Here is a 13244-nt window from a genome sequence, read left to right as displayed (position 1 = left end):
CGAAGGCAGATGCTTAACGACTGCGCCACCCAGGCCCCCATATCTCTTTATTTCACCTGCCCTCTCTTAGACAACACTCTGGGAAGAAAAACTAATTGCCAGAGGCAGTGGAATAAATTCTCCCTTTAGAACCAGGCTAGACACTACTCCCATTTCTCTTAACATAAAATCAGAAAGAGGGTCCCTCTCCTTGGTGCTCCTCTCCCTGAGCAGTTTCTAGGGTGAATGAGTCACGATTGACTGCCAGGCACTTTGCCAACACTGTGACATGCTTCTTTGTAGCTTCAGACTTCTCTGTATTATAATCTTACCAGGTAGACTCCAAGTTGGACACTAAAATTCTCTTGCACGTACTAATATTTTCTTTTCTTCTTCTAGGCACTGACTTTAATATAGATAGCTTACCTCTGCCTCGGAAAGCCCATCATGACTGGGCCCTTTTTCACGAAGAGTCTCCAAAAAACAATTATAAGCTCTTCCACAAGCCAGTCATCACCTTGTTCAACTACACTGCCACGTTCAGCCGGCATTCCCACTTGCCCCTGACCACCCAGTACTTGGAGGGTGTAGAAGTCCTGAAGTCACGCCGATACCTGGTCCCTTTGAGGTCCAAAAACAACCTTCGAAGAAGACTTGCTCCACTGGTGTACGTCCAGTCAGACTGTGACCCACCGTCGGACAGGGACAGCTATGTTCGAGAGCTGATGACTTACATTGAGGTCGATTCCTATGGTGAGTGTTTACGAAACAAAGATCTCCCTCAGCAGCTGAAAAATCCAGCCTCTATGGATGCCGATGGCTTTTATAGGATCATCGCACAGTATAAGTTTATTCTTGCCTTTGAGAACGCAGTGTGTGACGACTACATCACTGAGAAGTTCTGGAGACCTCTGAAACTGGGGGTGGTCCCTGTATATTATGGATCCCCCAGCATTGCAGACTGGCTCCCGAGTAATAGAAGTGCTATTCTCGTATCAGAATTTGCTCACCCTAGAGAACTAGCAAGTTACATCAGACAACTGGATCACGATGACAGACTATACGAGGCCTACATAGAATGGAAGCTGAAGGGTGAGGTCTCTAATCCGCGACTTCTTACAGCACTCAGGGAACGGAAATGGGGAGTGCAAGATGTCCACCAGGACAACTACATCGATGCATTTGAGTGTATGGTGTGCAGCAAGGTGTGGGATAATATCCGGCTTCTGGAAAAGGTGAGCAAATGGAGGTTTGGCAGAGAGGCGCTAGGAGGGCCATCCTGATGGTCTCTGCCATTTTGCATCCTTTGTCACAGCCTCTTCACACAAGTCTTCATTCCCATTAGAGAAGCCAGGCACTGCAGGGAGATGAATATTCCATTACTTTCCTTGGAGGACTGTCATGAAGTTTATGAGTCATGTTCTTCTTCCTGAAGGCCTTAACCTTCCCTTTATTGTTTCTTCTGGAGGACACCGTGCTGCAGGTGCTTGCTGGGCAGTGATAGAAGCAGGCTGCAGAAGAGGGAAGAAAGCCAAAAAAATTAAAAATTTGGGAGTTCTGAATCTCATCCACATGGTCAGTCCTTTAACTTTTCCATCACTGCTCTGTTTTCTACCAGACCCTTACAAGCTTGCCTCATAGGTGCTTCTTTGAAACTTATTTTCAGGGAGCCTGGTGGCTCAGTCAGTTAAGCATCTGCCTTCGGCTCAGGTCATGAACCCAGGGTCCCAGGATCGAGCCCCGCATCTGGCTCCCTGCTCAGTGGGGAGCCTGCTTCTTCCTCTCCCTCTGCTATTCCCCCTGCTTGTTCTTTCTCTCTGTCAAATAAATAAATAAAATCTAAAAAAAAAGAGAAACATTTTCATTTCATGAATGCAATCAATTAACATCTCTCTCTCTCTCATCCCTGCTCTTTATCTTTCTGGCACACACATGCTTATTAATATAGAGAAAATATTCAAATAATGATGGGTAATCCTTAAAAGATTTCTTTTTCATAAAGTATTCTAAAGAAATTTCTGGGTCTCTGGGTGGCTCAGTTGGTTAAGTGTCTGACTCTTGATCTCCATTCAGATCTTGATCTCAGGGTCATGAGTTCAAACCCTGCGTTGGAGCCTGCTTAAGAAAAAATAAAAATAAATTTCTTAGTAATGCCTTCAAATTTCTTGATGCTCTTAACATTTGGTTATTTGCTTCCTTTACTTATTTTTACCAGGAATGGCCCCACTTTGTATATGACTAAATTTGTTAAAAGGTAATTTACTGAAAGAAAAAGGAAGATTAGTTTCAATTACTTTTGAAATTAAAAAAAAAAATGAGATTGCCCACATATACTTCTTGGCCATCACCCATCATTCCCTTGCCTGACTTCCATATACACATAACATTTATCTAAATTCTCTGAAGACAAATAATTTTTGCTAAATACTGAAATGTTGATTTTGGCTAGCATATTAATTTCAGGTCAGACATAAGCCTATACAGTATGTGGAATTATTTTTGTGTATTGTATGTATACTGTATAAGGCTTTCATATTCTAAATATGTGTATGTTTGGACAAGTTAAAAATGTTTACAAGATCATTTCCCTCATTTTATTATAAAAATTTAAATTATTTTATCTGGTTTTATATAACAAATTTTTACTCATAAAATCATTTATTTTAAGCCAAGTGTCTTGGTCAGCAGCACGAACACTAAATATTATATCATTTTTCTCAGACATCCTGATTTCCAGTGACTTCCTTTTTAACCTAATTTATAAGGCCACATTACAGCAAAAACCAAAATCCACACACTGCAAAAAACATGAGAGAAAGTAGAGACCACATTAATTGCCCATGGTATCCCAATTATTTCTTCTGAAAATCTACCAAAGCAGAAAACAGAACTTCTGACTGTGATGATTTGCCCGGGCTACTTATCACGATCCTTGCCAGGCTTGGGGATTATAGTCACAGAGAACCAGAGAACTACACAAACCCTAACTGCCTCTGCACCGCACGGACGCCCTATTGGAATGATTGCTGGGGACTGGAAAAGAGTGTACAACAACACCGGTAGCTAGCTTTTAAAAATCATAGGAGAATATATATATTCCTGCATTTCCAACAGAGACAGCTAACTATGGTGTTTCAGAGTGCCTGAAGGTGCTGAAGGTGGTGTAATTGAATGTCCTTCTCTTTGGAGTCTTTGAAGAGAAGTAGACAGAGTAGGTTGTCCTCTGGCAAGCTCTTATTCCTCCCAGAGGGGTGGTGAGTGAAGATGATTAAAAGGCTTTGCTTGCATTTCAATGATTGTGCTACAATTCTTAAATGCTAATGTGCTCATTATTGAAAAGCAGAACAAAATATACGGTGGAAGCAAATTAAAGGGTTTTTGACCAGTCCTTTTCACTTGCATTTATTCATTTGTTTTACAAGCTGTGTTACAAGTTACATATGGCATGCCTTAAAGTAAGCTACTTATATGTTTCTTCACTTTTTCTCTTTCAGCCAAAGTAGAGCTAAAAGAAATAATTTGATTTCCTCTAACTCCGATTATTTTTTTATCTTGTGGTTGATAATAATTTAATCATTGTACTTGGATGTAGAAAATAAGATAAGATAAGATAAGATAAGATAAGATAAGATAAGATAAGATAAGATAAGAATATTGAATGCATTTCCCCTTTTGCTACTCTGCTCCTCCCCTGCTCTCCCTCCACACAGACCCAGTGAATTATCTACTGCTGTGTAAACAATATTGTCACAAACTTAGTGGCTTAAAACAACCCACATTTGTTATCTCACAGTCTCTGTGGGTTAGTTCATGGCTTAGGTGGGTCTCGTGGAAGCCTGGTATCAATGTATCAGTCAGGGCTGGGTGTTCATCTGGAGGCTCAACTGGGGATGGGTCTGTTTCTAAACTCACATGCTTGTTGGCAGATTCAGTTTCTTGAGGCTGTAGGACTGAGGGCTTCAGTTTCTTGCTGGCTGGAGGCTGGAGGCTGCCCTTGGCCTTTAGAGGCCATTCACAGTTCCTTGGTATATTGGCTTTGCCACCCTGGCTGCCTGCTTCCTCAAAGCCAGCAAGGGAGTGAGAGTGCTACAATGGGTGTGTATGTGATCATGTATACATAATCACATACATTCTCTCACCTTTGCAGTATTTTATGGCTTGGAAGCTAGTGACAGATACCATGCATAAGGGCATGAATACCAGGAGGCAGGAATCCTGGGGGCCATCTACAGGCTGTCCACTGCACCTATTGAATCCAAGTAGGCCTGTACTCTGTGTTGTATACTTTATTTATGTAGGGGAAAGTCTTTCAATATTGAATGAATTAATTTAGTCAGTTAAAGAATATTTACTGATGAATGATCCTGTCCTCAAAAAGGCTATCATAGGAGATATAATGTGGAATCATCACAGATATAACTTCACAGAATTGGGATAAACTTTTAAAAAATTAGCTTTGAGGTATAATTGATGTATAATAAGCTGCACATATTTAAAGTGTATGGTTGATTAATTGTGACATATACCTGTGAAACCATCACCACAATCAAGATAACGAACATTTCTGTCCTCCTTAAGAGTTTCCCCACGTCCTTTTTTAATCCATCTCTCTGAACCCTTCCTTAGGCAAGCCTACATCTGCTTTTTGTCACTTTTGACAAAGAAGCTAAGTCAGTTTTCTAGAATTCTAATAAATGGAATCATGTAATGATTCTCTTTTGTGCCTGGCTTCTCTCACTCCATATGATAATGTTGACATTCATCCACAACATTGTGTGTATCAGTAGTTTCTCTTTATTGTTGTAGTTTGCACATACCAAAATGTCCTTATCCATTCACCTGTTGATGGACATCTGAGTTATTTCCAGGTTCTGGCTGTTACAAATAAAGCTGCTATGACACTTATGTACAAGTCTTTGTATGGACCTAGGCTTTCATACCTCTTCTGTAAATACCTATGAACGAAATGGCTAGGTCATATAGTAGATGTATGTTTCACATTTTGAGGAATTATCAAACTGTTTTCCAGAGTTGCTCTATCTTACCTTCCCACCAGCATTGTATGAGATTTCCATTCATTAACAGTTGGTGTGGTCAGTCTTTTAGTTTTTACCATTAGGGTGGGAGCATACTGGTATCTCACTGTGAGTTAATTTGTGTTTCTCTAGTAACTAATGATTTTGAGTATCTTTTAATGACTTATTTGCCATCAATGTCTTCTCTGGGGATATGTCTCTTCAAATCTTTGCTCATTTAAAAAAATATTGAGTTGTTAATCTTGAGTTGTAAGAATCCTTTATACAACAAATGTTTTCTTCCAGTTTTGGGATTGTTTTTCCATTTTCTTTTTTTAGATTTTATTTATTTATTTGAGAGAGAGAGAGCACAAGCAGGGGGAACGGCAGAGGGAGAGGAAGAAGTAGGCTCCCTCTGAGCAGGGAGCCTGACATGGGACTCGATCCCAGGACCCTGGGATCATGACCTGAGCTGAAGGCAGATACTTAACCAACTAAACCACCCAGGCACTTTGTTTTCCATTTTCTTAACAGTCTCTTTTGAAGTGTATAGTTTTTAATTTTGATGAAGTCCAGCTCATCATTTTTTTCTTTTATCATTTGTGTTTTTTGTGTCCTGTTTAAAAATCTTTGTGTAACCCAGGGTCATTAAGATATGCTTCTATTTTATTCTAGAAATTTTGTCCAGCAAGACACTTAGGTCTATAGCCAACTTACAGTTAATTTTTGTAATGCAGCATGGTGTCAGAGTTGAGGTTTGTTTATTTGGATATCCAATAGTATTGGCACCATTTGTTGGAAAGATTATTTTTTCATGATTGAATTACCTTGGCTTTTTTTCAAAACTCAATTGGCCTTATCTATGGGTTAATTTCTAGAGTGGTAAATATGCCTATATTTAAGTACTGTAGCTTCATAATAAGTCTTGAAATGAGATAGTGTCAACTTGGTTCTTTTTCAAAATTATTTTCACCATTTTAAGTCTTTTGCTTTTCCATATAAATTTTAGAGTCAGTTTGCCAATTTATATGAGAATGCTTCATAGCATTTTCATTGGGATTGCGTTGAGTGTATGTATTAATTTGGTGGAGAACTGACAATATTGAGACATTTAATCCATAAGAATGATAGATCTGTCCATTTATTTAGGTCTTCTTTAATTTTTCTAGACATTACTTTGTAGTTTGTTGTGTACAGGTTTTTTTTTTTATATAACCCTTTGGTCAAATTTATCCCTAAGTAGTTCACATTTTTTGATACTATAGCAAATGCTATTTTTAAAAAACTCTATTTTCTGATTATTTGCTGCTAGTACATAGAAGTAAAATTGATTTTATATGTTGACTTCATGGACTACAACCTTGTTAATTACACTGATTAATTCAGTATCTTTTTTATAGATTTCTTAGGATTTCTTTTACATAAATGATCATATCATTTACAAAAAAAAAGATGATTTTACCCGGACTTCCAATCTATTTGCCTTTAATGTCTTCTCTTTTTTTCCCCTTACTGCACTAAGACCTTCATTACAATTTTGAATAGTACTGTTGGGACCATATGTCTTCGTCTTGTTCCCTGTCATAGAGAGAAAATATTGTTTTTCATTATTGTTTATGATGTTAACTGTAGGATTTTGGTTGATGCCCTTTATCAAATTGAGAAAATTTCCTTCTGTTCTTACTTTTATGAGGATTTTTATAATGAGTGATGTGGAATTTGTCAAATGATTTTCTCTATCCATTGAGACGATCATATGGTTTTTCTTTTTTCGTTTATTTAATGGTGAGTTATAGTGATGATTTTTGAAGGTTAAACGGACTTGCTTTCCTGAGATAAACTTCACTTGGTTATAATGTATTATCCTTCTTATTTATTGTTGGAATTGAATTGCTAAAATTTTTGATAGGAATTTTTGCGTCTACATTCATGAGGTATACAGTTCCATCTTTTTCTCCTAATGCCTTGGCTAGTTTTCTTACATGGTAATGCTGGTCTCACATTCCCTTTTCTTGTGTTTTCTTTTTCTTTTTTTTTTTTTAAGATTTTATTTATTTATTTGACAGAGACACAGTGAGACAGGGAACACAAGCAGGGGGAGTGGGAGAGGGAGAAGCAGGCTTCCTGCAGAGCAAGGAGCCTGATGTGGGGCTCCATCCCAGAACCCTGAGATCATGACCTGAGCCAAAGGCAGACGCTTAACGACTGAGCCACCCAGGAACTCCTTTTCTTGTGTGTTCTGAAAGAGTTTGTGTAGAATTAGTATTATTTTTTCCTTACATATTTTGTTAGATTTACCAGTCAGTCATCAATCCGTAGTTCTTTGTTTTGTTTTGTGGGAAAGTTTTTAAGTATAAATTGAATTGTTTTTAATAGATATAAAGCTGTTCCTCTTATTCATTTCTTTTTTTAAAAAAAGATTTTGTTTATTTATTTATTTGACAGAGACACAGCAAGAGAGCAGGGGGAATGGGAGAGGGAGAAGCAGGATTCCCACTGAGCAGGGAGCCCGATGGAGGGCTCAATCCCAGGACCTGGGATCGTGACCTGAGCCAAAGGCAGACGCTTAATGACTGAGCCACCCAGGCTCCCCTTACTCATTTCTTTTTGAGTGAACTTTGGTAGATTGTGTCTTCGAAGGAATATTTTTTTCATTTTATTCAAGCTGTGAAATTGACTGGCATACCATTATTAGTATTCCTTTATTCTTTTAATGTCTGTAGTGTCTATATGTCACCTCATCATGTCTGATATTAATTTGTGTCTTTTTTATGATTAATCTAAATAGAAATTTATCCATTTCATTGATCTATTCAAATAATTAGCTTTTGATTTCATCATTTTTTATTTTGCTTTATATCTTAATGATTTCTGTTCTTTATTATTTTAATTATTCTTAATTTGGGCTTAATTTGCTCTTTTCAAATTTAAGGTAGACACTGGGTCATTGATTTTAAGCCTTTATACTTTTATAATATACGTATTTAATGCTATAAAATTCCCTCTAATCACTGCTTGAGCTACCTCCTACAAATTTAGATTACTACATTAATGTTAATTCAGTTTAAAATATTTTCAGTTTTCTGTTCTGCTCCTAATCTTTCTTCTGGGTAACTGATAGAGGTCCTTGGGAAAGAGCTTTAGAGTGGGTTTGAACTCTTCTTTTGTGTTCTGGGGCTCCTAGGGATTCCAAACCAGCATAGTAGCCCATACTTCACCTTTAAGAATTTGTTAAAAATTTAACTGACTTCTTACTACCTATTTGTATGATGACCACCTCTTTCTCCTGTGTTCTGTCAAAGGTTAAACAGATCATGTATCCATCTTTCTTTAGAGGGTCTTGTCACTATGGAATTCAGTTTACTTGGTTGCTGTGTGATTTCAGTTCCCTGATGGGCTCAAGGAAATTTATGAATTTATAGTTTATTTGACTTTGTCCTTATTGTTAAAATAGGAGCCATGTCCTCTTTGGAAGCAAAATATTTGTTAATCATACTTTAGAAACAGCTTGTTTTTCTGCCCAGAACTGCAGCTGGAAAGTCCATTTGGGATGCTGAAATTTACTTACTTCTAAAATGTCATAACTATTTCATCAAACACACTTCCTTCAGGTCGTACTATGAAATATTTGTACAAGAACACTAGAGTTAAGTGTCCATTTCATAAGATTCTTTTCTTTGTTATATCACCTCAGATGTAACTTTGTCGTACACTGTTGAATGGACTCTGGAGTGGGCAGGCAAGGAAACAGAGTATTATTACTGGCTTTCTCATATAAACAGTTATGCAAGGTCAGGGTTGGGAAGGCCGTCCAACAGTATGTGGTCAGAATGGCTACCAGCTGACTGGTGATTCAAGTATCATGAACAAGTCATCTGCTAATGATCTTGGAACATTTCCAGTGTTGGCAATTTCATTATTTTTTAAGGCAGCCCATTTTATCTTCTGTTAGTTTTGACATTTATATTGTTCTTTGTTTTGAACACTTTCCCTTCTCTAGTCCATTCTTAGCTACCAGCTTCTGACTCTTTAGTTCAATGGGTTATAGGCTTGCATCTGTACCTATCGGTCAATAAATGTGAGCAATGGCTTCTCAAAAGTTGTTTCATGGTAATCACTTTGGGTTCTCCTTACTTGATTCTGTTCTACTCTTGCTCTAAATACAATTTCTACCTAGCCATGAACTCTGGCTAAAGTAACCCCAGTTTGAGCCTACTTCCGGTTTTTTGAAAAAAAATTTTTTTGTATTATTTTATATTATTGTTTAGACTTCCCAGATTTTTAGTCTTAGCATTTCTTAGTGGTTTGCTATTTGGATTTGTGTTCTGCACTCAGTGTTGTCTTGGTAAAGAAACTGTGCTCTAGTTCCAGGCCCTTGGAAGCCAAACTCCATGATCATTTGTCAGTGGTCCCTAAGAGCAGGGAGGATTTGAGCAACTGTATCCTTGTCCCTCTTCCAAGAGGGACGTTAATTCATTCTTCTACTTAGAGTCCCTTCAGATGCTTGAAGAAAGCTTTATATGCATTCTAGTCATCTCTTTTTCAGGCTACACCTTAATATCTTCTAATATGCTTCTAATGGGAGGTTTAACAAAGAGAGAATATGTTGATCCAACCGTAGGTAGGTACCCAAATTATTGTATTTCCAAATTGATTTTTCTCCTCTGCTTTCTAAATTCCTGATGGGTAAAGATTCTAATTATTACAAATCTAACACATTATAAGCCCTATTATCTTCGAGTTAAATTTTTTAGAAGATATATATGCACAAACTTAAACTACTAAATAATTCTGCAAAGTTAGTTTAAAAAAGAGCAGTCTTTTATTTTCCCCTTTCCCCCTCCCCAGTGGCAATCTCTTACCACCACATTCAGCTAATTATTTTGGTATTTATTCATTGTTTCTAAATAACATGCTTATACATTCATTTTTTTTTTTTTTTTTGATGTTCAGTGTTTATGTGATCATGATTGTGCACCTGCTATTCTGAGATGAACCATGTAGTGTACTGTGATTTGTTTCTCTCGCCTGGACAGCTTTTTGTTTCCCTCTCATTTGCCTTCTTGTTTGATTATTTTTATATGTACGTATCACTCAGTCAATCCTTGTTGATTGTTTAACTCTCCTTTGAAGATGTTCAGATCTACCAGACATCCAATTCATTCATCTTGTTGAAGAAATCGCTCACAGAGCCTTCTGAGCCTCCCCAGCATGCTGGCTGCCCTCGCCACCTCGCGTGGAGCACCAGCCTGAGCGCTCCCCTCCCCAGCACGTGGGGATTATCCTTTCTTATCTTTTTCTGACACATCTCTTGCATGCTTGTCTCCCTTTTCCTTAGTTCTGCTCTTTTGTTTGAGCCTACCCTCGTACAGCTTCCTGAGAAGGGATACATGAGGATGTCTGAAATATCTTCATTCTACTCTAACATTTAAGCAATAGTTTAGCTGAGTGTAAACTATCCATTTTTCCTAGAATTTGGAGGCATTTTGCATCGCCTTCTAAAAGACTTTTAATTTTGGAATGATTTTAGATTGACAGAGAGTTACAAAGATAGTACAGAGTTCCTGTTCACCCCGCACCTGGCCTTCCCTATTGTTAACATTGTACATCACCATGGTACATTTGTCAAAACTTAAGAAATTAATGTTGACCCACTGCTCTTAACTGACCTGCATACTTTAGTCATATTTCACCAGTTTTTCCACTAAAATCCTTTGTTATCTTTTGTTCCAGGATCAAATCCAGGATACCAAATTGAAATTAGCTCTCATGTCTCCCTAGTCTCCTCCAAACTGTGATCAGCTATTCAGTTTCCTTATTTTTAAGAACTTTGATACTTTGGAAGAGCAATATTTTTGTAGACTATCCCTCCATGCATTTGTCTGATGTCTTCTCATGTTAAAATGTAGGTTATGGATTTGGGGGAATATGACTGCAGGGTGAAAGGGCCCTTCTCTTCACACCGTATCAGGGGACACATCATATCAATGTGACTTATTACTGATGATGTTAACTTTGATCATTTGGTTAAGGTGGTATTTGCTAGGTTTTCTCTGTGAGTTTACTAGTTTTCCCTTTCTATTAAGTGAGTCACTAAGTCCAGGCCATGCTCAAAGGGAGAGGAATTAAGCTCCACCTCCTTGAGAGCAGAATTATCAAACAATTTGTGGACCTATGTCTAACGAATAAATATTTGGGGCGAGGTATTTTGAGGCTATGCAAGTATGCTTTTTCTCCTTAAAGTTTTCCCCACTAATGTTCACATTCATCAGTCTTACCATTGCTTTTTAACTTCCAGTGTTAATGTCAAGAGATCTAAAACCATCCTAACTGCCAATCCTCAGAATTAGACGTCTCCTTTCATGGAGATTGTAGAATCTCTTCCTTCTTTCCTGTGTTCTGGAATTTGGTAAAAACGTTTAGCAGGCGACTGTTTGTGTCACTATGGAGTGAAGATATTTGCTTTAAAAGGAAAAGTATATGTTGGGTTCTGTTATTTTGAGACAGGAACCCAGGACTTGTGCTTTCTTATATATTTAATTCTTTTTTCCTTTCTCTCAACACAGGGTTTACCACCCAAAAGGTGGAAGGCTGACGTGACACACCTGAGTTGCCCGGAGCCTGCGGTGTTTGCTTTCTCATCTCTGGCTCCACGTTGGAGCTCTTTGCGGGACATGTGGATACTAAGCTTTGAGCAATCCAAGAAAGAAGCCCAGGCACTAAGGTGGCTGGTTGATAGGAATAAAAATTTTTCAGCTCAAGAGTTTTGGGCCCTGGTATTCAAGGACTAATTTCTACAAGTGTCAGAATGATATAGACTAGAGCTCTCCTGAGGTTTATTTTCTAGGTTGCCTTAATACATGAATATCATAGCTACTTTGTTGACCCTCCTTTAGGATAAGAAGTACTTGCTGCAGTACTCATAATGAGCCCTCTCAGATAATGGATGTGAATTGCCCTTAGGGGTCACCTCTATATTTTTTATACTAAAAAAGTAAGTATTTCTTATGGTCACCTTCCATTTACATGTCTGGACCCATGTACCTGCCCCCTTTTGTGGAAATTCGGCTAATGTGGAGTGAGTGCTTCCCTCCCTGCAAGCGAGGCAGAGGGCGGAGCTGTGGATTCTTGATACTCACCTCACTGTCTGCAGTTTATTAGTATTTGGCAAGCCCAGTGTCCTGATGCTGAGCATGAACGTGAAATGCATTAGAACTTGGCAATGAGAGATTCCATCTGTTGGTTTCCAGGGATGTAAGTGAGTAATAAAAGCTGTGTGAATTTTATCCGCTTTTTCTCTTCAAGTCAGAAGAACGTATGCCTGTCTGCCTTCTTACTCTTACTACCTCTCTTTCTTCTTTTCATCTTGCCCTGCCTCCTCCCCCCCTTTCCCCCCACCGAAGTAGAATGTCTTATGAAGATGAGCCTCCTCCTTGTGTGTTTTGAACAGTGAGATGTTCCCCATGGTCCCTTATCCTGCAGAACAGAGTAATAATCCTGTGATCCAGGCCGGACACCCTGTACCGTCCAATCAATGTGAGAGTGGAAGTGAATGGCCCCCAGGAACTCTGGTTGTGTTGTGTAGGATGATGTACAGCCTGTAATAGTGGGCAGCCCATTCTGGTGGGTGAGCATTCCCTGTCATTTCTGATCCTGTCACAGAGAAGTTTCGGCTGTCCTGTCGGGAGCATCCACTGGAGCTCTGTAAAAGACAAGGAGACAACATTGGCTCGCGTTTTCTTCCCATGTGGGGGTGGGGAGGCTTTTAGAGGATCCTAAAGCCTGTTGCTAGCGGACGTATCCTGGCTTTGGTGCTTTTTATTTTGGAAAGACGTCAGCTCCCGAGGACCGGAAGAGTCCCTGATTCTCATGTCCCCGATGTGGCGTGTGGATGAAACTTAGGACAGCTCCCATGGTGCCAGCTACCCCTTTCCCCCAGGCCAGTGCCTTCATGTACCAGCCATGCGCAATCTCTTCCATGAGGAGCGCTCTCCCTGGCTGTGCAGGGGGAATGAGGACTGAAACCAGTACATTCACTCAGGAACAAGAAAGGTCACATTGCTGGGTGGGAGAAGGTTCAATGACTGCATTTTTCTCAATCCCAGCACTGCCATTAACTGAATATGATTTGGTACAACTCTCTTAACCTCCCTGGGCCTTAGTTTTTGCACCTACAAAGAAGCGATTGGGCTGGTCATTGAAGTTCTTCTCTGAGTAATGTTCTTTATTTATCAAAATTAAGAAGTTTAA

The 13244-nt window shown here is 38.9% G+C and overlaps 1 protein-coding gene across 1 annotated transcript in view; it reads left to right on the top strand.

Annotated features, from left to right (window-relative positions):
- POFUT3 (protein O-fucosyltransferase 3) overlaps positions 1 to 12335 on the top strand; it is an 81948-nt gene extending 69613 nt beyond the window's left edge. Inside the window, exons 5-6 of the mRNA XM_088021395.1 lie at positions 379 to 1214; positions 11561 to 12335. Coding sequence (XP_087877521.1) covers positions 379 to 1214; positions 11561 to 11785 — 1061 coding nt within the window. The 3' untranslated portion in view covers positions 11786 to 12335. The remainder of the gene's footprint in view (positions 1 to 378; positions 1215 to 11560) is intronic.
- Positions 12336 to 13244: the final 909 nt, after the last annotated feature.

Source organism: Eumetopias jubatus, unplaced genomic scaffold (assembly GCF_037043125.1).
Source record: "Eumetopias jubatus isolate StellerSeaLion01/CBP00866 unplaced genomic scaffold, mEumJub1_p1.0 scaffold_2, whole genome shotgun sequence".
NCBI lineage: Eukaryota > Metazoa > Chordata > Mammalia > Carnivora > Otariidae > Eumetopias > Eumetopias jubatus.
Note: the sequence above shows the minus strand (reverse complement) of the source record. Positions and strands in the feature narration are given on the sequence as shown.